General features: G+C 39.3%; 1 protein-coding gene and 1 long non-coding RNA gene across 6 annotated transcripts in view; one reads left to right on the forward strand and one right to left on the reverse strand.

Annotated features, from left to right (window-relative positions):
• Positions 1-716: 716 nt before the first annotated feature.
• On the reverse strand, positions 717-1,263 carry LOC138753148 (uncharacterized). The gene is made up of 2 exons (XR_011351011.1): positions 1,217-1,263; positions 717-1,109 (listed from the first exon to the last, which is right to left on the reverse strand). It is a non-coding gene; the product is annotated as an uncharacterized lncRNA (long non-coding RNA).
• A 330-nt stretch (positions 1,264-1,593) lies between these two features.
• The window catches only part of LOC138751440 (glucocorticoid-induced transcript 1 protein-like), a 296,823-nt gene continuing 273,233 nt past the window's right edge, over positions 1,594-25,183 (forward strand). For 2 of the 5 annotated variants that reach the window (XM_069913710.1, XM_069913712.1), the window contains exons 1-2: positions 1,594-2,259; positions 10,932-11,083. In XM_069913710.1, the coding sequence (XP_069769811.1) occupies positions 1,872-2,259; positions 10,932-11,083 (540 nt within the window). In that variant the 5' untranslated portion in view covers positions 1,594-1,871. The remainder of the gene's footprint in view (positions 2,260-10,931; positions 11,084-25,183) is intronic. The other 3 variants (XM_069913708.1, XM_069913711.1, XM_069913709.1) reach the window with 2 other exon arrangements.

Consider the following 25,183-nt stretch of genomic DNA (forward strand, 5'->3'; position numbering starts at 1 on the left):
ACTCCATACTGGATGTTACCTGCATGAGGGCTGGGATCTAAATAAAAAAATCTTTGGTCCCTGCATAACCCTTTTGTTTAAGTTTGCAAAGGATGAATAAATGTTTCTTTCGAGGCCTTGCTGCTGCAGAACTCTGCAATGCTCAAAGGTCCAAAATGTTGTTTACATGCTTAAATGTCTAAAATCAAATCCTTTTTAGAGCTATTGCAGAGAATGTATGGGAGAAGTTATCCTGGAAGATATTTTGGGGGCAAATGTGAGTAAGATTGGGACACTGCTTTTGTCATGGTTGTGTTAGGGTAGGAGGTTGGGGTATGCTATCAATCTGGATTTTAAATTGTTTTTGCCAAATTTTACCACAGGGAGATTACAGATCTTATTTTGCACGACCGAAAATACAGTGGCTGAGGTGGGCTGGAATATTAGCAATGGTCGAATTCTTTTGTACAATGTCCCCCAAGAAGTGAACGATTACAGCAACGTGCAGCAGGCCACGTGGCTCTTCGAGCCTGATCCACATTCAAGAAGACCATGACTTGATCTTACAATTCGACACAAATTCCTTGAGCCATTTCCCATATTACAAGATTGCCTTAATATCTAGAAATCGGTCCATTTCTGCTCAGAATCTTCACGTCATCAATTCCATGGCTCTTGGGTTCTACTCTACAAGCAATTCCAAACGAAGCACACAGAAATTAAATGAACGATTATGGTTGGGAGAAAGCAGGATGAACCAGTTTTTATTTCGTCTATTTTCGGTCACTTCGTAGATGAGATTTGGCGAACAAGAGAGACCGTTTTATATTTTAAACCTGCTACTTCGAAAGAGCTAAATTCCAGCCAGTAGAGGGTCGGAGCCCAAGCTCTCAATTGTGTGCCTCGCCATTTTCGTGTAAGCATGACCAACATCTGTGGGGGTTGAGGATTCGAAAATCTCTATCGCGATATCCGAAATAAACTCAAGCGGAACAATAACACACCATCTCACAGCTGGATTTGTCGAGACTTGTGCAAAGCTTGAATAGTAATAACTGACAAGGACCACTGACCCCCAACACTCCATTCCAGGAAATGAGTGGGGGGCGGTAGAAAGAGATAAACCTTTCCTGAAAAAAAAGTCAACATTAAAAATTATTATGCAAGTCAAACGGAGAAAAGATGCAAAGATTGAAGTACAACCAATGAGTCAGAAGAAGCTCAGCAGTCGACAAACCTTGCACTGAAAGGACAGGTTGCGTGGAGATGCCAATCACAGGTGCGTCATGACATCGCACACCGTGAACTCGGCCCGGGACGAGACAAATGATTGGCTGAAGAGATTGTCAATCAAAGGGTGCCCTGTTGGAAAGCCCTGTCATATTCTTCGAATAGCAAAGAGCAGAGGAGGGGAGTGGCTGGAGAATAATTGCAGAAAGGGGGCGAGGCCGCAATCAAATAACTAATCGGGCGAGGAGAGCAGAACGTCCTTTCTCACCACGATAGGATAATGTCATTGTCAATCCCACCCTGCGCTACTCTGTTGGAGAAGGTTGCGGCTGCATCCTCGTTTCTGATTGGCGAGGATGCTGTCAATCACTCCTCCCAGGCTGCGGCAGGCTTGTCGTTTCTTTGGAGTTCGGCTGAGCACAGCAACGCGAATGAGTGAAGAGCAGAGTAACCGGAGTTACTTGAACAAGCTACAGCCTGGAACCGGAGCGATTCCGGCCAAAGGAGTCAAAGTTTTCCTCAAATAACACGAATAGGGGATAGTAACCAACTGTAAGGAATATTCTTGAGTACGTAACGTACGTGGAGTGAAGCTATTACGGTATTAAGAAAACAAAAGTGTTATCATTTTGAATAACTCTCCTGTATTAAAGGGCCACGCCATGTCGTCCTCACAACCCACGTCTCAGAGAGTGCGGCGCAATGGATCGCCGACTTCGAACCGATTGCAGCCCATTAGGGCCACCGTGCCCTTCCAGCTGAGACAAGGCAATAACAGCCCGACGCGCTCCTCCTCCTCCAGCGGCGGCAGCAGCTCGCCAGCAGCAGTGGCTTCAGCATCAACAACCACTGCAACCACCTCGACCTCAACAGCAGCCACATCTACCACCTCCAACGGGCAGAAACTTTCGCCAACCTCGTCGCCCACCTCCTCGCTCTGGGCTCCGACTGCCGCTGTCGTCGCTGCCGACGGACGCATGAGGCACAGACGGTCTCCTGACAGCAGGAGCTCACCTGAGAGAAGGAGCCCCAGTTCTCCTGTTTGTAAAGGTACTGAGGAAAGCCTGAGAAACCGATTTATTATTCTGTTCAGGATTAGAGGAATGCATTTATTTTCAGTCCTGTGTTCTCCTCAAGTCAGCTTAGAGAGTCTGGTTTTTATTTTTAGTGCATTTTAGATTAAATGTCTTGAAAATAGAAAAGAGCAATAAGAATTAAAAAAAAAACAACTAATCGATCACAAGGACATTCCAACTCCTCGACTCGGTATTGTTTCAAACGTAAGAAATTGCAGTTATGTTTATTTCTCCATGATGCGAGGGGTTGGCGGTGTTCATGTTGCTACAAAAATGGATTTAACTGACATTTTCTGGGATTCCGTGTCCGTTTTTACAAACAGGGTTTTGTTTCCTCTCTGTGGCTTAACACTGTGTCATCTTTTCGGATTATCCATGTCTGAAAGAAGACCATGGAATGGCGGTTTAAAAATATTTAAGAACTCGCGAATAAGATACAACAAGAATAAGATCCTTCGGATCTCTGCATTGTTGAAACTGAGATCTCAGAAGCAGTTTTGCTGGCGTTCAATGAGTAAAATGCCATTCTCAAGATATGGCGCTGCCATATTCCGAATGGTGATTTCCAGCATTTTAATGTTTCTCCAAATATTTTGTTGTGAAATCCAGATTTCAGATTCCGCTTTCGCCCTCAAGTTGAGAAACGCGAATGTGAAGCAAAAGTCAAATTGAATGCCAAACCTGCTTGTGAAACACCGCATCACCGAGGGACCAGAGAGAGGCTGCCTCGACTTTTACGTTTCCCTTGAAGTCTATGCACGATAAACACGAGTGATGTGTTCCTTGATTCCGCCAAAGTTTTCCTCCGAAGAGCAACACGATTAGATAATATTTAATGAGGTTAAAGAAATATTATTTTAGGCCAAGCAAAACATCAGGCAATTGTAAAGGTTTCAATGACTGGGCGGTACATGATAAACTTGGACTTGCTAGATGTGTTACAAACACAGTGGACTGATGCCAAACATTTATGTTGAAGATAAAACAAAGTCTTCGGAACGTTTTCTTCGTGAATCTACTTGTTATGCGCGCAACCCTGTCTGCAAGGCTTGATTAATATCAGCTTTTTATCATATTGGGGTTCAGTATTTACTTTGACCGCCAGATTAAAATGCCACCTTTTTCCCACGAGCGGTTGTCGTCTGCGAGATGACCGGAGTAATGTAACCAATGTACAACTACGGTTTGGGCAATGGATGTTGCCTATCTACAGAAACTTGGGGGGGGAGAAAAACATGAAAATAAAACTGTCGTTTTAACTCTGCGTGATTTAAGAGGTAGTTCCCAAACAGATTTTAATGATTTACAACCTTCCCAATCTATTCACGTAAGTGGGGGGAGAATATTTTTTTTTAAAGAAGGTTAATGACATTCAGTGCTGGAGAATGGGCTGCTTTATGCAGAGCTGCCGAATGCACTTGGCATTCAGACAGTAACACATGGACGAAGGGATTGTGGGATTTTAATTCATTCAGGGGCCGTAGCGAAGGGCGATGCGCGGACTCTGTTCAAGCACGAGAGCCTCCAACTTGCATCAAATGCAAGTACTTGCAACATTTATTCAGAAAAATAATGCTCTTTATTTGAATTAAAATATGAAATTGTTTTTGCTAGAAAAATAAGATCACTATTCCTCGACCGACCCGTCAGCATGAGCGGTTTTACAAAATGAATCGGTGAGTTTGCTACTGAGAAAATGTGTGGCTGCCTGAGCTGGTTCCCAAGAATCGGACATTGCATTAGATGGTCCTGATCTCCCCATGCTTTTCTCCAATGTGCAGAATTCAGTTAATTCCATAACAACCTCCACCCCCAAAAAACTCAACCACGTTGGAGTCACAGCAGCGTTTCTGTACAGATGACTTGAACATATTTTGTAAGAGTGATTATTCAGGAAAAACACTTGCACTCGCACGCATAAGGTGGAACATTTAAAGCACAATGCCTTTATCCGGAGCCATACGTGCCCCGTTAATGTTGTCCCATAAATGAAAGCTTTTCATTGATGGGAAGGAATTTTAACAAACGCAAAAATGTTATTTTCTCTCAGGAGCTCCAACTCACTGGCTTGACGTCTGAGCACAGTGAGTTGGGAAAGTGGATGTGAGCTGGAGACTCAATTGGAAGGTTTTTTTTCCTCCAGAAAACACTTCAACAGTTGTAAATAACCTTGAAAGAGCAGGACTAAACCTTTTGGGTGGAGCAAGTCTGGTGTTCTTAGAATTTAGGTATGGACTCCAGTAATTGTGATTAAAGATTAAAAATCTGATGCTAAGCAGTAAACTTATTTGTGAAGGTTAAATTTTAAATTTGGTTTGGGAAATTGTGCCTTTTTGGGGAATATCAATAATCTTAAAGCATTCTTTATTGAAGCATTGCACTTTCTCCAATGGCACTGTTCAGTTTCTGGGGCTAGGGGAATGTGTAATTCCAGTTACAGTACTATTTCGTACAATAGCTATGGAAAGTCTTTGTCTGGGATGAGATTTGAAATTGTGATTTTTTTTTGTAATTGTTTGAAAGACTATCTGAAGTAAATAATTAATGTATTTTAAAATATTCAACAATGCAAAATTAAATCTACTTTGCATTTTAATTTTTTTTGCACATGAATATTCTTTTAAGGAAATTTGTGGCAAGATTAATCTGTTAGAATTTTAAAATGTTTAAAAAAAAAAATAATGATAGTAGAATTTGTCAACAATTTCTAGCAACCAAAAAAATTCTAGAAACAATTGTGTAGAATAAAATTTTTAGATTTGGGTTAATTATGATTTTATTTTTATAAACACATCTCATCATGTGTCTGTCAGACCTGGCATTATTGGAGTAATACATAATTCCTCTGCTTTGTAACCATCATGTACTTTCAACAAAATCAGATTGTATTGTTGATAGGGCCATCAAAATTTACAGCAATAGGCCCATTAGGCCTAACTTTGCCAGCTGTCTGTTGCTGCAATCCAGGCTAATCCCTATTCAGACTCTTGTGTTTCAGATATTTATTCAACTTTCCCTTAAGAAGTTGTCTCTGGTGCATTTAACACAATGCTTCCTAATCTACAGCAAATGTTAATTTAAATAAAATTCTAACCTCTCTGCACCCCCAGTCAAAAATAAACCTTTAAGAGATAGCTGGATAAACTTTAATGTTGCTTGTTTGAGGGGAACTATCAACAATTCAGTTTGTTTCATCTACATTCCAAAGTTTGAGAGGTAACCTCACTGAGGTGTATAAAATGTCAAAATAACAAGAAATGCTGGAAACATTCATCAAGTCAGGCAGCATCAATGAAAAGATAAAAAGTTAACATGTTCATTTTTTTAAAAGGGGTTGTGACTTTCTGTGTCAAAGTGCCTGCTCTATACTGTATGTTTGACTTTATGACCCTTCAGTATAAAAAGTTGAAACTATGGAAGAAGATAGATACAGGATCATTAGTTCATTGGTTTAGGAAATCCGGAGGAAGAGAATGGTCTTACATTTAGAGCAAGGGCATATAGAAGTAAATGATTATGTAAATAGAGTAGGAATCTGGAACCTGGGTACAAAATGTGAAGAAAACAATCTGGAAGGGAAGAAAAAGGAGTTAGAGAAAATATTACCGTAAATGGAAAGATATTGAAGGATATCGATGAATAGAGACACCTAGGGGTAAGGGAGCATATTTCTTTAAGTGAAAGTTCTGAAGCTTGGAGTTTAGTAAATATAATTTGATCTTTCAAATCATTCAAAGCTGTTCTGCAATCCCAATCAATTATGAGTGATCTGTATTTGTGAAGTGGATTTAGTGACATTTGCAAGACTGTGATTAGAAGTGTTTAGTTTAAATATTACAGGATGTAGATTAAAAGTGGGCAAGCACCAATATTCACAATCTAATTGAATATTGGATTTGACTTGGCAAAATTGCCAACTCTGTTCATGCGTTACAGGTATTCCCATCCCTGTCCCTCAACATTGTTTATTCATCACCTGTGTTTCATAACCCCTTAGTTTTCTCTCAAAATATTTATATCTGTCCACTTTAAAGCAAGTCTCCCAGCATGCTGCTTGTACAGTCATTTTACTCAAACTGTTAAATATATTTGCAGTTGATATGCTTATTGTTTTACCATACTGCAGTGTACCTTGATCATGCACGTTTTCAGATGATAACCACTGTATATTATTGTCAGCTGATTACAATTTCCATGTTCAGTGTAGTGATTTATTTGCATAGTGTTCAGAAGATTGTCTCTGCACTTGTGAGTTAAAATCAAATCCTTTTATTCTGTCTAACTTGATGTTGCTCTTTCTATGTTCATCCCATGCGTATAGACATTCTTGGTGTTCGTGCCAATTAAAACTAAAATCTGATTACCGGTAGCTAAAAATTTGTTGCTTGAGAAAAGAACCATTGTAAAATCTAAATCATAATCACTCAATAGTATTATTGTTAGTTATTTAAATGAACCTCTGGGTTCAGGACGTCAATTCTCAGCCACCTTTTTCCTTCAGTTAGAAGATCTACCTTGGCTGGATATTTTTCAGAATCTTTTGCATTGCTAACCAAGATTAAATAATTCCTTGCACCTGGCACTCCATTCAATGCAGCTGGCCTTGTGAACTCTGGAAATTGTGTTTAGCTTTAATGGGGTGTTTTGGATCATTTTAATAAAACCATAAATTGCTGAAACACTCAGAAAGATAGCACTTCAGGTTGAAGAACTTGATGTTCTCTATTTTTATTTCATATTTCCAACATCTGCAGTTTTAATTTTCACTTTGCATAGCTAGCACAATCTGACTGAGAATTATGTGATCATTTCAGTTTCTGAGTCGTCCAGAATCTGTATTGTTTATGCCTGTAAAATATTATCAAAATAATTTGAATTGGGTTTTTTTTGCATTATTGCCAGCAAGTTAGCACTTTTCAGAACATGAAAATTCGACTAACTTTTATGTATATACAATCTGATTATATGGACATAAAGATACATAAGACCATGGGAGTTTATTTCCTTTAAAGTACAATGTTAATGCTTCTTTAAAATGAATTTCCATTTTAAAATATCTTTGGTAATTTTATTGCTGAGTTCAAACAATTGATCACTTCTAATTCCATTCTTAACTCACATTCAATGTAGTAGTTTCAATGAGTTTTTAGCCCCTTTTCCATTGGAACCTTGAACCAGGAATTGTCAGCTAATTTATCGGTTAAGGGCCCAGCGTCAAATTACGTAGAATCATGCCGGGGATTTATGGCCTGGACCCCTACTCCCATCCATGCTGATTTAAACTATTGGAAAAAGGACAAGTAGCATCCCTGGACTATTGTTGAAGGTGCACTCTCCTATCCCCGGGATGACTTGTGGTCAGTGGGAAAACAATTTGTGTCCTGGTTAAAATGTGGAAACAGCAAAAACGACTTATTTAACCGGGACATTGCGTGGCCAATAACTGGGATGTCTGTGAAAAGGGGCTTTTGACTGTTTGATCTGGGAAATAAATATTAATTTCTTGTGGAATGGTAGTATTTCTATTTCTTTATCTGGGCTGACAAGAACAGGAGTATCATCCAACTTCCATACATAGAACTATTGCATTCTTTTTACTGTTGGGAAGAAATCACAATTTCTGGTTTGGAGAAAAACGCTCAATGTCCCTTTTAGATTTCATATTTTTTCCTCCAAAAGAGGTTCACAGTCGCCATGCTTGTTCCACTGCCATCATCCTTCTGATTTTTTTTCAGATGGAGGTGCCAGAACTGCTCAGAATAATATTTTAAATAAATTATTGCACTTTCATTTTATTTCTCTTGTCCCTTTATTTTCCACATTACTGAGATCCCTAAGCTCAGATCAGCAATTTACTTTGTGGAATTCTGTGAATGTGTATCCATTTCCCTTTCCTCACTGAATACAGCAGTAGAGGATGAATATGACGTGTGACTTTTTTAAATGTTTTGACATGATCTTGAGCTTTGTCTGTGTGCCCAGTCACTTGATCCATCTTCCTTATTAGAAGACTGTTCCATGGCAAAGCCTACTGGAGCACAGTGCGCCACATGGGTTTTGCTGCTTTGTTTTCCTTTGTGAAATGATGTCCAGCCATGTGTAAATGTGCTGTCCTGCTGTGTGAGGCCTGCTGCTGGCAGCATCACAAGAACCAACATGATGGAAGCAATGTCAATACTGTATTTATCTACTCTGGACGTTAACAGTGTAATCTTCAAAGATTATGTCCATTACCATTTGAATAATGGTTGCTGGGGGCAGGAGGACAAGCAGAGTTGAGAGTTCGCTAGTTGCTATGTTACCAGTCATTCTGCCTGGGTTAAAATGATTGCGCCCCCTGGTTTTCTTTTGCATCGTCTCCATTATGAAATTATTGATATAAGGCTACTCTGAGAAATTTTTGTGACTTTGTCAGTGATTTGCCCAATTTTTCCATTGCTCTCTGGATGGTGCATTTCTATTAGCAGAGGTTAACAATGCTAGTTATTGCACACTGAATGATTCATACAGCAATAGCTGCATGAATTAATTAAAGAAGCTACTGGGGGCTCTTTGAAAGTATGCACCCATCTTTCTCCATTGAATGCAAACCACAACCTCGTTAATTCATGTCAACCTGTCTGATCACTTTTTTACTGTAATACATAGAAGATGTAATCTTCAACAGACCTTTTTATCAATAGCTGTGCTAGTTAATTAATTTCATTTAATTAGGGATACAACACAGTAACAGGCCCTTCCAACTCACATGCCCATGCCACCCAAATACGTTTTGGAGGGTGGGAGGAAACTGGAGCACCTGGAGAAAACCCAGACAGGTCAGGGGGAGAACATCCACACTCTTTACATAGAGTGCCAGATTCAAAACCAGGTCACTGGTGCTGTAACTACACTAATCTGAATTACAAAGTTGTTGCGCCATGTGTTCATATTTCTTGCACATTCAAAGGACCAAAATATTGTACATCTTTTTGCAGAGATCAGTTTTCGATTACTGATCAATGACATCTGTACCAGAAGAGCAGATCTATTGCATTGCTGTATTGTACCTGACTGAATTGGATGGCCGAGGCCTAGGGGTAATTTTTTCTGTTTTAATTTTATTACTCCTTGAGAGCCAACACTTTAACTTCTTGGGAGTCACTATCTTGGAGGATCTTTCCTGAATTCAACACACTAATGGCATTGTGAAGAAAGCAGGACAGCGCCTCTACTTCCTCAGGAATTTGCGGAGGTTTGGTATGACACCAGAAACCCTGGCAAATTTTGACAGCTGTGTTGTGGAAAGTGTGCTAACCAGCTGCATTTGCATCGTGGTTTGGTATGGGAACATCAATACTGTGTATAAAGCCCTGCAAAAGGTAGTGGACACAGTCCAGGATACCACAGGCAAAACTCTCCCCACTATCGAGAACATCTATAGGGAATTCTGCCATCGGAGAGCAGCAGCAACCATCAAGGTTCACACCACCCAGAACATGCTCTGTTTTCGCTGCTGCCATCAGGAAAGAGATACAAGTTCGACAAGACTCACACTACCAGGTTCACAAACAGCTGCTACCCCTCCACCATCAGACTCCTCAACAACAAACTCAAACAAGGGCTCATTTCAGGACTTGTGCACTTTATTGAATTCCAAAAAAAAATTCTCTCTATTGCACAGACAGTTTGTTTACATTCTGTTTACATATATATGCTGGTTACATTCTTTTTTTGCACTACTAATAAGTGGTAATTCTGCCTCACCCATAGAAAAATAATCTCCGGATGGTATGTGATGTTGTGTATATACCCTGACGAGAAATTGGAAATCTGAAACAATTTGACTATTGTTCAAATTATAAACCCCTTGGATGTAGCAAAGGCCGACAAGACAAATTTTCCTTTGTGGAAATAGTCCCTTTAGCCCAAGTTCCATCTTGAACAAGTTGGATTCTGGCTTGTTCCCATTTAGTCCATTTCTTCTAAACCCTTCCTTTCTCTCAAAAATACATTTCCAAGGTTCCAATTGTGACTGCTTCTATGGCTTCTTCTGGTAGCTCATATCAGATGTACGTGACGCTCTGAGTGAAAAAGTTATTCCTTGGGTCCCTCTTAAATTTCTCCCCTCTCATCTTAACCTATGCCTGCTAATTGTAAAATTATCTTAGGCATGGCAAAAAGACAAAACAATTTATCCATACCCCTTGGATTTTATAAGCCTCTACAAGGTCACCCTCAGTCTCTTATGCTCAAGGGAATAAATATCTAACCTATCCACCTCTGCTCCCTATAACTCGAGCCTCCAGTCTCGGCAACATCCTAATCATTCTCCTCTGACCCCCTTCCAACTTATTGATGTGCTCCTTCTAGCTGAGGACCAGAACTGCATGAAGTCCATGAGAAAAATGTGCAGAAATTATTTGAAACAGGGATGTTCTGAATCTAATCAATCTTGAAATGGAACCCAGCGAGTACGAGTATCCACTGTGCATTTAATATTGTTGGTTTTTAAAGCATAATACTGTATTCCAAGAATGTTTAACCTCTACAATGAATATTTTACAAAATATTTTTATTTTGGATTTTTATTCCTTTCTCGAAGTGATTATTTTGATCATGGTAAGAGCTATCTAATATATATACTGCCCCCCTTCATTTCCACAGTTGAAAGGCCCAAATCGCAACAGATGAGAACCTCAAATACCATTCGACGCACCTCCTCTCTAGACACCATAACTGGACCTTATCTCACAGGGCAGTGGCCACGCGATCCCCATGTGCATTACCCATCATCCATGAAAGATAAATCGACGCAGGTAAAAAGCAAAACAATAACTATGGGTTTTTATTGTAATATATTTTGTTATATAATTTTATATTGTTGGTCAGTGCATGGCTGTCAATTATCATCTTTTGTGAAAAATACTTACTCCATCATTAAACAGTTTGAATGTTAGTTTTTAAAAATTATCCCATTTTATCATCGTCAAAGTACGAGAAGGAATTTGTAGCAAAATGTATTATAATGTGGCCTTTCATTTCTGAGGGACTCCGTTTGAGCCTAACACAGACTAATGAATTGAAAGTTTTATCTCACTGACTCTGAGGGTTGTAATTTACATTTTGGCATTTTAGCAGAATTTTTGTTGTAGATGTCACTGTATGCAAATTGGAATACTGCTTGCAATAGTACAGATTTCATGAGGTGGATTTGTGGGAAAAAAAAATAGTTTGGGCCTGCTCCATGGAGAATTAGATGCCTTTGGAATGCACAATAGTACAATTTCTGTGGAAAAACATGATGATTAAAAATTGGGATGGAGTTTGGTTTGAAGAGTTCACTATTTCCAATGCAGTTCCTGCAATTGTCTCATGTGCTGAGAGCCTTGGATGTATGCGTGCAGGCATCGAAGTGCCTCAATTGTGATTTTTTTTTAATGAGCTTGCATGCTAATATTATCTGGGCCATTGGTGCAGAGACACGTGAAGTTTGGTTCTGCTTGATTTAAAGTGATTTTACTAACCTAGTTTCACATCAACATTGGAGCCTGAATAGGTGGAGCTGATCAAGTATTTCACTTGCCCTCCTCTCAAGACTCTCTTAGTCTAATTCTTGATAATGAGTGCCATCATCTTTTTACAATCTTGTGTTGCCATGCTACAGTTTCCTCCCCACCCAATCAATGATACACAACCGAACCTCATCAACCCTCCCCACTACCAATCTGTCATAATTCCTGCAATTGCACCCTTTTTTATTCTGCTGCCACTTCCCACTGTTGCCTTTTTAACCTGCAGTTCAGCAATTGCCATGATTATTTCTCTGCTGGCATTTTGCTCCATCCTGGGCCTCTTTCCTTAATGTCCTAAACTTGCCTGATTTCTTTTTCATGCTTCTCACTGATAAAGGCCTTGTTTTGTGCACAACAGACACACCAGTTGGGCAATTGTGAATCAGCTAATTAATATAGCTTTGCAGATCTGTCTTTTGAGATCAGATGCTGTTGTGGAAGAGAACATGGACCTTTACATCACCTGAGGCCAAAAGAAGGGGTTCTGTTTGAGATGCCTGCTTTTGGCAAATGCATGATCCATATGTTTATAGGAGGTCAGGATTGTTGCTGCTTGGTTAGCCATATGTGCTGATTTTGAGACCTTGACCTTCAAGCATTCCTTTCCTTAGTTTGTCGAAGGCAGTGCTATTGCACTGAAGGTAATAGTGAATTTCTTCAGTGTCTTCCCTCATCAAGAGGTCATTTCCAAGATAATAGGAACATGATCCATGTTTTTAGGGCCTTTTTGCAGACCCTCATTGGTCTTATAATAAGAGATGGAGAAATCACAAATGGCAATAAGGAAGTGTACAGGAGAGAGATGGATCAGATTTTTGAATAGTGTAACAGCAACAACTTTGCACTCAACATTAGCAAAGCCAAGGAGATGATTTTGGACTTCAGAAGGAAGTCAGAGGAACACGACTCAGTCCTCATCGAGGGTGAAGAACTTCAAATTCATTGGTGTCAACATCTCTGAGGATCTGTCCTGAAGCCTCCATGTTGATGCAATCACAAAGAAGGCTCATCAGCATTTATACTTTGTGAGGTGTCTGAGGAAATTGGTATGTCACCAAAGACTCTTGTAAACTTCTACAAGTGTACCGTGGAGTGCATTCTGGCTGGTTGCATCACTGCCTGGTATGGAGGCGCCAACTCTTAGAACAAGAATAAACTCGAGGGTTGTTAACTCGGCCTGTGACATCATAGGCACCAGACTTCACTCCATTGAGGACATCTACATGAGGTAGTTTCTTTAAAAAGACGCCCACCACCTAGGTCATGCCCTCTTCACTCTGCTACTATTGGGAAAAAGGTACAGGAGCCTAAAGATGAGCACTCAATGGCACAAGGACAGCTTCTTCCCTGCTGCAGTCAGATTCCTGAATGATCAATGAACCAAAGATACTACTTTACTTTTCGTGCACTACTACATTTTTATTTATAGTAATGTTATAAGATGGTTATAATATGAATGTTTGCTCTATGATGCTAAAGACATGGTGTAGGAGGGAGGTCTTTAGGTTTCTGGATTATTGTGCTCTCTTCCAGGGAAGATGGGACCTGTTCTGATGGGATGGTTTACATCTGACTGGATGGGGACAAATATCCTTGTTGGCAGGTTTGCTAGTGCTGCTCTGGTGGAAGGGAACAGAGAGCATGGATTGGCATCTTGAATTATGACATTGGGGCCATTAGTGGAACTTGGTTGCGGGAGGGCCACGAGTGGCAGCTCAATGTTCCTGGCTTTCGTGGCTTTTGACATGATAGAATTGGGGGGGGGGGGATGAAAGAGGGAGGAGTGGCATTGCTTGTCAAGGAAAATAACGCAGTGGTGCTCAGGCAGGAAAGAGTAGAGGGCTCGTCTACTGATGCTATATGGTTGGAATTGAGGAACGGGAAAGTTATGACAACACTCCTGGAGTTGTGTTATAGACCAGCCAATAATGAGAATTGGAGGAGCAAATTTGTAGAGAAATAGCAGACAACTGCAGAAAACATAAAATTGTGACAGTAGGTGATTTTTAACTTTCCACATGTTGACTGGAACTCCCTTAGTGTAAAATCAATGAATGGGTTGAAGTTTGTCAAATGTGTTCAGGAAAGTTTTCTAAATCAATGTATAGAAGTACCTACATAAGAGAGTGCAATACTGGATCTCCTATTAGGGAACGAGACAGGACAGGTGACAGAAGTATGTGTAGGGGAACATTTTGGGTCTAGTGATCATAATGCCATTAGCTTCAAGTTAATTATGGAGAAGGATACAACTGGGCCTCAGGTTGAGATTCTAAATTGGAGAAAGGTCAATTATGAAGAAATGAGAAAGGATCTAGAATACGTGGATTGTGGTAAATTGTTTTCAGTTAAGGATGTGCGAGGCAAGTGGAGGACCTTCAAAGTCAGGATCAAAGGCAAGGTTACAAGGTATAGGGAATCTTGGTTTACGAGCAATATTGGAGATCTGGTTTGGAAGAAGGAAAGGTGCATAACAGGTATAGGCAACATGGAGAAACTGAGGTACTTGGTGAGCAGGAAAATGCAAGAAAAACCTCAAGAAAGAAATCGGGAAGGGTAAAAGAAGACATGAAGTTGCTTTGGCAGGCAATATGAAAAAATCCTAAGGGTTTCTAAAGGTATATTAATAGTAAAAGGATAGTAAGGGACAAAATTGGTCCCCTTGAAGGAAGGTCAGAGTGGTTGGCTTTATATGGAGCCAAAAGAGATTGGAAAAGTCTTAAATGTACCCCCCCCCCCCCCCCACCCCGGTATTCACTCAGGAAAAAGGCAGAGAATCATGGGAATTAATGAAAACAAGCAGTGAAGTCATGGAACGTATAGATTAAGAGGAGGAGGTGCTTGCTGTCTTAAAGCAAATAAGGGTTGATAAGTCCCCAGGGCCTGAAAGATATTCCCTTGGGCCTTGATGGAGGCTAGTGTAGGGGCTCTGACAGAAATAGTTAAAAAGTCCTTTGCCACAGGTGTGGTGCCAGAGGATTGGAGGGTAGCTCATGTTCTTCCAAAAGTAACCCTGGAAATAATAGGCCGGTGAGCCTGAAGTCGGTAGTAGGTAAATTTTTGAAAGGTGTTCTGAGAGATCAGATATACAATTATTTGGAGAGCCATGCACTGATTAATGATAGTCAACATGGCTTTATGCATGGTAGATAGTGTTTAACCAATGTTATAGAGTTTTTCAAGGAGGTTAACAGGAAAGTTGATGAAGGAAAGGGAGGTTAGTCAGGAAGGTTCAAAGGCTAGGTATTCATGATGAAGCAGTGAACTGGATTTGACAATGGCTGGACAGAAGAAGCCAGAGATTAGTGGTAGATGATTGCTTATCAGATTGGAGGCCTATGACAAGTGGTGTTGTACCAGGCTGGGACCATTGTTGTTTACAATCTATATCAATGATCTGGTTGATAATGTGGTAAATTGGATTAGTAAATTTGAAGATGACACTAAGATTGGAGGTGTTGTAGATAGTGAAGGTTTTCAAAGCTTGCAGAGGGATCTGGACCAGCTGGAAAAATTGATGGAATTTAATGCAGACAAATGTGAGGGTTTGGATTTTGGAAGGACAAATGAAAAAAGGACATACATAGTAAATAATAGGGCACTGAAGAGTGAGGTAGAACAGAAGTATCTGGGAATATAGATACATAATTCCCTGAAAGTTGCATCACATGTGGATAGGGTTGTAAAGAGAGTTTTTTTTTAAGCATATTGGAGTATTGTATAGAGCTTTGGTCGCCTAAATACAGGAAAGATATAATTAAAATAGAGTGCAGAGATTTATTAGGATGTTGCCTGGAATTCAGGGACTGATTTGCAGTGAAAGGTTAAACAAGTTAGGGCTTTATTCCTTAGAGTATAGAAGAATGAGGGGAGATTTGATAGAGGTATTTAAAATTGAGGGGGATAGACAGAGTAAATGTAGATAGGCTTTTTCCATTGAGGGTTGTTGAGATTCAAAAAGTAAGGCATGAGTTAAGAGTGAAAGGGAAAAAGTTTAGGGAGAACATGAGGGGAACTTCTTCACACGGAGGGTGGTGGGAGCGTGGATCGAGCTTCCGGCTGAAGTGGTAGATGTGTGCGCAATTTTAATATTTAAGGGAAATTTGGGCAGGTAAATGAATGGGAGTGGCATTGAGGGCTATGAACTGAGTGCATGCCAATGAGAGTAGGCAAGAACGAGGTTCAGCTCAGACTAAAAGGGTTGAAGAGGCCTGTCTCTGTGCTGTAATTGTTCTATGGTTCTTTCATTCTCTGAGTATGTAGATACACAATCATTACTGTCATATTTCTCAATGGCAGGTGTCGATAACCATGGTTTTACAATGGGGGTGATATTTTTTTAGTGGTATTCCATTTATCCCATAGATTAGATTCACTTGTGGAATATTTGTTGGAGACCTGGAGCAGGAATGAAGTGAGAACGATTGAAAAGTGTTGGGATGAAGAATGGGTCAGTTGTCTTATGGTTATGGCCATGTCTTGCATGCCATTTTACAGATATTTATTCTCCTGCAGTTTTATCACTCGGACACTATTCTTGCTCCTATTTGAGAAATACTTGGATATTCAGAACAAAACCAATATCAAACAAGGAAAACGAGCTTCAACCAAAGACCTGGGTGCCTGATGTGCTGTATGAGTGTACACTCCTGATGAAGGGATCAGGCCTGAAATGTTGACTGCCTTTTACTTGCTTTGAACTGCATGACTAGCTGAGTTTCTCCAGATTTTAGTGTTTAAAATCACCATACAGGCCTTTCAGCTTACGATGTTGTGCTGATCCATATAAACATATTCCTTCCTTACCTCGCACCCATAACTTTCAATTTTTCTTATTTTTGTGCCTTTCCAAGATTCTTTAAGTGTCCCTATTGTATCTGCCTCTACCACCACCCATGACAATGTATTCCAGGTGCCCACCATTTTGTGCATGTGCGTTTGTGTTCCTCCACTTGCCTGAAACAGATGTCCTCTGGTATTTGTTTGTCACCTTGGGGTCAGGTGGGGGAAATGCTGCATGTCCCTCTATTTAAGGCCCTCCTAATCTAGTATATTTTATTAAGACTTCTCTCTTCCTTAGAAACTGCAAAGTGATAATCCCTAGCTTGGTTAACATGTTCTTCAATTCAGGCCATATCCTGGTAGATCTTCAGTACATTCCCTCTAAAGCTTCTACATTCTTTCTGTAATGAGATGACCAGATCTGAACGCAATTCTCTGTGGTTTAATGTGAGGTTTATAGAGCTGCAATATTGTGTCACATCTCTTGAACTCATTTCCTTGACTAATGAAGGCCAGCACCACATACACTGCCTTAACCACCTCATCAACTTGTGGGGCAACCTTGATGGACCCTACTTTTATAAATTTGGATGTGAGGCATGCAAACAGGCCCTCCTGGTCCATGAGTATATGCCCTCTCAATACATCAATTAACCTACAAACCCCATGTATGGAGGAAGGGAGGAAACATACGCAGTCACAGAGAGAACATAAACTCCTTACAGCATTAGATTCAAACCCAAATCGCTGTTACACTAACCACTATGCCAACAGTGCCATCCCAAGATCCCTTTGTTCATCTGCACTGTTAAGAATCCTGCCATTAACTACGTACTCCAAGTTCGACATTCAAAAGTGCATAACTTCACACATCCTTATTGAACTCCATCTGAAACTTCTCCACCCAAATGTATATTCCATCTATTCCATTGTAACCCAAGGCAATCTTCTACACTATCCACAACATCTCCAGCTGCCTTATGTTCTCCAAACTTACTGACAAACCCCACCCCCACCACTTCTTTGTCAAGTCATTTATAAAGATCACAAAGTGGGGAGTTCCAGAACAGATCCCTATGAAATTCTACTAGTCCCTGGCCTCTGGGCAGAATCCATGCCTTATAACTTTCTTCATGAATCTACCATGAGGGACCTTGTCAGATGCTTTACTGAAATCCTTATGTACCATATCTACCTCCCTACATTCATCAATTTCTTTCACCACCTCCTATTAAATGCTCTGAGGTTTGTGAGACACAACCCTCACATAGCCATACTGATTATCCCTAAGAATACTAAAAGTGCTCATAAATCCTCTCCAATAGTTTTCCCACCATTGGTCGATAATTCCCAGGATTCTTCCAATTAGCTTTCTTAAGCAAGGAGACTAGATTTGCCTTCCTCCAATCCTCTTGTGCCTTCCCTGTGGCCAGGGAAGACACAAAGGTCATTATCAACATTACAGCACTCTCTTCCCTTGCTTCATGTAGTAGCCTGGGGTATATCCCTTCTGGTCCCAGGGACTTATCAATCTGAATGTTTTTAAGAAGATCCAGCATTTCCTCTTTCTTAACCTCGCCTCATTAGCCAGCTCTGCAGGGCCTCACATTCACCAAGATTTCTCTCCCTGATGAACACAGAAGCAAAGTATACATTTCTGACCTCCTCTGCCTCCAGAAACCTATTTCCTTTTTATCCCTAATTAGTCCTACCATCACTCCATTCAAAACTTTTGTTCCTCATGTATGAGTCAAATGATTTAGTTTTTCGTAATCCTACTTGTCAATGCATTCTTATGCCCCCTTTTAGCTTTCCTAAGTTTTCTTTGAGTTCCTCAGAGTTATTTCTCGTATTCCTGACTCTTGATTCCTCTTGCCTTCAAATCTATTTGCTGGGGTTATCATTCTGGTGGAATTAAAATATAGCCATTGAGAATGGTCTTGAGCAAATAGTGAGAAGTTGGGGTGCTCAGTAAGTCGGGCACTTCAAACCAGGCAGAGTGGAAATGGTCAACATTTTGGGTTGGGGTCCCTATGAGAGACTGAGTCTGTTAAGGGTCCCAAACTGAAATGTTGATTGACCAATTCTCAATCATGTTTGCACTAATTATTTATTTTTAAATACTGTACTTGCAGAACTGTGACTGGTGCTGCAAGACAGCAAATTTTGTGACACATACATGACATTAAATCTGATTCTGAAACCATGGATGGGGCCTGACCCACTTCTAGATTTTTATTGTTTGCCTCAGTGATCCTTTAGTTTGTTTTGGAAATGTTGCTTAGGGATATGGTTGGGGTTTAGGTACAACTCCTGAGGTTGTTTTGAATGTATTAGGAACAGACACAGGTCACTAGGCCTCCAGAGCCTGCTCTGAAGCAGATGGCTAAAGTTTTGTGATGCTGACAGAAATGATTGGGCATACTGAAAGACAGGTGTGACTCATTTGGTGAGTGGAAGAACTTCTGTGCATTCCCCCCCCACCCCTTATCTGTCTGTCTGCCTGTCTACCTATCTATCTATCTAAAACTGACATCCTACCTGATTGACAGGTTAATTGCCTATTGGGATGGGAAGTGATCAGGGAGTAAATTCCAAATAGTCAAGAGATTGTAGATAATTTTTAGAGTTTTGGTCAAAGCTTATTGATGGCTGATCAGACTTGAAGGGAACAAAGCTGCTTCTCCACTTCCTTCATTGATCTGGTCCTTCTCATTTAAAAAAAAATTCTGTACTTGCTGCAATGTCCAACTCCTGTTTAACTGGTTTTTACAGGTTAAAATCCTGTTTAAAATGGATTGTGTTTTTAAAGCCTTTTTCCTAAATGGATTAATCAAGTTGGTGGCTGGGATAGGGTAAGGAGCTTCTCTTCAAAATGAACTGGGCAGAGTATTAATGTTTTGGGAGGTGTCTGCAGTTGTCATTGATAAACATACTTCATCCCTTTAGCTAATTACACACTGAAGTACTTGCAGTTACACTGGTTGTATTTGGTAATTGATCTATTGTCCAGATTGAGGTTGGAACCAGTAATTGTATGTTAACAATATATATATATATATAATTGCATAGTTACCTACTAATCTTAAAAACTATAACTTGATTCCAAAGGCTGCTTTGAATATCTTATTGCAAACAAAGGAAATTGCTGCATTCTGAAAATTCCTCTAGATTGGGAAGACTTGTGCTTTGAGCAAGGACTTGCAGTAAAGATAGTGATGCTTTAGTCATAAATTTCCTCAATTGTTTTTGATTAGAAAAGTGTTAATATGAAAGCCGTATTTAACAAAAAAAATTACAAGTAGGTAAGGTATCTGCTTGTGTTTAACAGCTATTGTTCAAAAATTATTAGTCAATAATAGTGCTTTTGGGAAATATCAATCTGATTAAGCAGATCAATCCTATATCCTGCTTCTTACAAACTATTGGTTTTGTGAAGAAGTCTCAACCGAATGCCTTGAGGAGAAACCAAAGCTGAAGTGAATTTGGACTTGCAGAAGACATTTGACAGTGCCTCACAAGGGGTTAAGTCCCAAGATACTTGGTATTGGTGATAATATATTGGCATAGACCTCCTAAGTAGCCAGCTTTCTGGCACATGTCATTCTTTTGTTTGTTGAAGTGAATTGTCATTTGGGGTACTTAACTTTTGATCTTACATTGGAAAGAAATCAATTGTTTAATGATTCATGACAACTTTGAACAATAAGCATAAAAAATGTATGACAAATCTCAATGTGTGACTAAAAATGTATAGCAAATCAAAATGACCCAGAAGGGATTTGACAAGGTACAATAGAAATGTAAGACACAAGAATGAGATATTTTGCCCTGATGGGCAGAAGGCAATAAGTAGGGTTGAGGGTCATTTTCTCATTGGCAACAGTGACCATGGATACCACAAGGATCCATGCTGCAGCTGCTACTATATATGTTACTAATTTAGAAGAAGGAAACAAATGTTTAGCACCAAATTTACGTAAGGTACAAAGATAGGTAGGGCCTAAATTCACTATTTTCTCCTGAAGATGTTTCTTCTGTGCAGGATATTAATTAATGTCTTATTTTAGGTTGGTAATAAGTGCCAGTTGTAACTGGTTAGCTCTTGATAGGACATTCATAATTACTTTAATAGGAGTTCTAATGACTTTCTTGACATCTCCCACTTTTACTTTTCCCTGTACAACAATGCAGGGAGAATGGGACCTCTTGCATTGTCACTACCGATTGTTTTCTTCTGGCCCAAGTCCATGGAGTACATTCTGCAATCTGGCGTATGTGTTGACTATTTGTTAATGCACTTATTGCGAAGTTCTGCATTCTGAACTTAAATATGCTACTTTGTTACTTGTATTGTGAGTGAGAGTATTGTCAAATAATTTGATTGATTATGTATTAATAAAGGCATTTCATGATCAATCGGCCAAACTTTGATCTCATAGGCCACATATTGACAGAGCAAAGACTCTATTCCTCTCCAAGCTCAGTAATAAACTAAGTGCTTGTTTTGGAACATGTGAAAATCAATAGGGATGAAATTTATTTTTAGAATTGGTGGCATAGAAGAATGAACATAGGACTTTGCAAATTAAGCCCAAAGAAAAGACACAAGGTTTTCTGGATGTGCATTTGGCCATGTCAATTAGTTTATTAGTAGTATGTTCTTCAATAAATAGATATTTGTAACTTGGTACAAATGGTTGGTTTTTTTTTACTTCCATTGTTTTCAGGAATGTAACAGGCACAGAAACAGGCCATTTTCCACTGTCTGCATTACCATTAAATACACATTTGCACTCATCCCATTTATTCAATGCTCAATTTCCCCCCCCCCCCCCCACCCTCCCACCCCTCCCAGATTCTATCACTCACCTATACACTGGATACAGTTTATAGTGGCCAATTAATCTACCTACCAGCACATCTTTAGGATAGCCAAACTTCTGTGATCTCCGGGAGAATCTGTAAACTCCACTCAGCACCTGATTTCAGGATTGAATCTGGATGCTGCAGGGTCACCAGCTGGACCACTGTGTTGCATGGTATGAAAACACAGCAGATGGGGAGTGTGCCTATCAGACTGAGTTTGAAGCACAACATCAAAAGTAAGGTGAGGCCATTTGATCCAATGGGCAAACTCTTCCACTCAGTGATCATGGTTGGCCTTTTACCTCAAAACCTTCCTGTACCAGCTCCTTTCCTTTGATACATCTAATAAATAACCTTTGTCTTGAATATATTGAATGACTGGGCCTTCACAGCCCTTTAAGTTAGTGAACTAGGAGTCAGTACCTTTGGGATACTTTACCTCAATAATGAATAGGGCTCCTTATTTTGAAACTGTGATTCTTGGCACTAGATATTGAAGCCAGGGGAATCGTCATTCATGAATTTACTCTATTGAGGCTTGTTCTTTTAAAATAAGATGTGAATATACATATATATATATATTATTTCATGTGTTCCATACATTTCAAATGGAAGGGCTTTTTTTGCTCTGCATCTCTTACAGAGAAAAAAGGACTTGGTGGGTCTAGTGGATTGTTTTGTTTCGTCATCTCTCTAATATCTCTGGAGTTATAGATAGTGATCACCAGCTTTCTGAAGATGTTGTCAATTGTTCATCAACTTCTGTATTCCACTGAAATATTATTCATTTACTTTTATAGTCAATTAGCTTCATTCCAGTTGGAATTGCCTCTCTCCAATTAAAATTCTGCCTCATCTGATTAATTTCCACCCACTAGCTTCAAGTTCTTGACGCAATGAAAAAAAAAACAAGATATTTATAAATATACTCAATCTACTGTTTTTGATTTCATTTGAAATAGAAGATGATTTCTAAATGAATTTATTAGGCAGTGATGTGTGTATGTGTCCACCATCAATTTTCTCCCTGGTGCCCAGACATGTGCTCCTTGCAGACATTTGGCTCATGTAGCTTTTTTTGTCTTATTGCTGCCTCACCTAAGAGGACATTGTTGGTGTCAAACTTCAAAGATACACGCCCACAGCTAATTGTTCTTCTGGGTATTTCTGGGTAATTCCGTCTGGCTCCCTTTGGCCTAAACATTGATGAAAATATTCATGAATGATCAAGCCCTGTTTTGAAAGACTAACAGCCACCCCACATCTGTCCTGTCAATACCATGAATTACGTACTTGTATATTAAATCATCCCTTATTCTCCTCCCAGCAACACATCAGTGCTTCACCCACCTAATGAAACTGTGAGTCTAATAGAGGATGCATCGCTATTTCACCACCAGCTCATTTAATCTCCAGCTCCAGCCATTTCATCTACAGCTCATTTCAGATGAGATGGGCAAAACCCCAGATACCAGCCGGTCAGGTATTGTGAACTACTCGCTGTCAGCCAGATCAACTCTACCTTTTTCCTTTGCTGTATAATTGCAACTCAATCTGGCGTTTTGTCCAAGTTTTAAATGTTTATCAGTAAATATAATTTAAAAAAAATAAACATACACATCCTTTCCCATCATGGTCCCAGAATGCCAGATTGCCCCTTTTACACACAGCAATCCGGCACTGTTACTACCTCTGCTGCTGGAAAAAGTTGGGGCTGGAATGACCCACCCCACCCCCAATTCCATGTCTGTGCTTTTTACACAGAAGGTATAGCATAATTAAGCCGCAAATATCCCGGAACAAAATGGTTGTGTAAAAGGGCCAAGTAAATGATTGTTGTGTGTGTACAAGCAAAACTGAGCTTCCCTGGATGTTCTAGTTTTCATTTTCTGCTGGCAGTTAAGCAAGTAATGAACGTGTAAAGAACTTTCCTCCATATCTGGGAATATATTTGGGACAAAATTATTGAAAACATGCTTTAGTATATTCAGTCCTTGCAAACAAAACAAAAAATGAATTGATTGGATTAATCAGGGTAACTAAAAACAATACTAAGTAATTACCTGAGCCATGAAATAGGAAGTTGTTATTCTAAAAATGTTGCTTCAATATCTAAGTTCTTGACCATGGTATTTTAAAAAAATCGGTAATTTGACCTTTGTGAATGGACTGAAGTGACTGATCTATCTCAATTCAAGGTCAAAGTAATATTGCAGAAATATTTGTGAATATCCAGTACCCGTACAAATACTTTGTGTTTTTTTTTGCACTCTTGGTGAGAGTACAAGCTACCTTGATTGAATATTTTTCTTTGCTGAGAAAATTCTGCTACCAATGAATTAGTACAACCTTCCTGCACCCCCACCCCTCTGCTGACTGTTGATCTTCCTTATTTAGAGAATGATGAGATCTTGAGACAGGATAATCTTATTTATAAGAGAATGTTTAGCAGGAGAGATGATACAAGTTGTAAACTTGTAGAGGAAGCTTATTATTTGACATTGTACATTGATAGATGTTTACCTTTTTCTGATTTTGCCTATTTATCTTCAAGCTTGTATTCTGGAATGTTGCATTGTTGAAATATTTTAAAAAAAAACCTAGTTTTTGTCAGTTTTGCATGTGAAAGTTTGTAGGCGTCAACGATATGACACATGATTCCTATTTGATAAATGAACATTGACGCCTACACTATCTTTCAAGTATCTGGAGGAGTGTCAAAGATTTCAGAAAGAACATTTGCTAGATGGGTAGGTTTTTGACTTTGACCTTGTCAAACGAATGCTGTTTTGAAATATTAAATTTTGGTCTCTGCAGTGTAAAACACTTTAAATTAATCTTTTAAAGGAAGGAAGCTAAAACTGACTTTAAAGTCCAGCAGCATACATTTTTAAAAAAATTATAAATTTCATTAACATAAATTTTGAAGAACTGGATGTTTTTTTAACTACTTCACTGCTCTCTGAATAGCTGAACTTGGTTAATTTAATTTTCAAACTTTCACAGAAAGCATCTGTGAGAATGCTTACTGTGTAGGTTGCAACTTGATGTCACAAGGCAGCAAAGATGCACTAATGGACTGTGGTGTCAGGAGATACTCTCTCTTTCACACTTGTCAAATCATTTGACATTCACTGCATTCTCTTGTGCACTGGTGTTACTTTACAACTTTGGATAGGATATGTCTAGTTATCAGAATTAATTTTTGGATAGTGTAAACATGTTTGTGAATGAACAAGTACATGGCAGCCATCCAGGAGAGAGCTGTTTGGACATGGAACCCTTTCAATACTTTTTAAAAAAAAACTTGAAAATTTTTCGTAATTGCATTTATTTTTTTTGAAAGTTTGAAAAATGTTAATTGATCTCCATATGGAAACTATCAGCAAATATCTCTCTCCAGGTAGTGTATGTCAACAAACTGCCATTTCATAAACCCACAATAACCTTGCTCTTGTTCTTGTTTGCCTCATAAATATTACATACATCCCATTTGTACAAGTCAAGGTTGTAAAGATCATCTGGAATTGAATCAGTTTAAAATGCATTGCTTACTAATCTGAAGTTCAAATGTTTTTTCTGTTAAGACAAAACAATATAAAGGCAGGCAGAATTAATTAGATAGGAAACACCCCGTCTTGCATTGACTTGATCTGCCCATTTTCAGTTATATGACACGATTTCTTGACAATC

Source organism: Narcine bancroftii, chromosome 1 (genome assembly GCF_036971445.1).
Source record: "Narcine bancroftii isolate sNarBan1 chromosome 1, sNarBan1.hap1, whole genome shotgun sequence".
NCBI classification, from domain to species: domain Eukaryota; kingdom Metazoa; phylum Chordata; class Chondrichthyes; order Torpediniformes; family Narcinidae; genus Narcine; species Narcine bancroftii.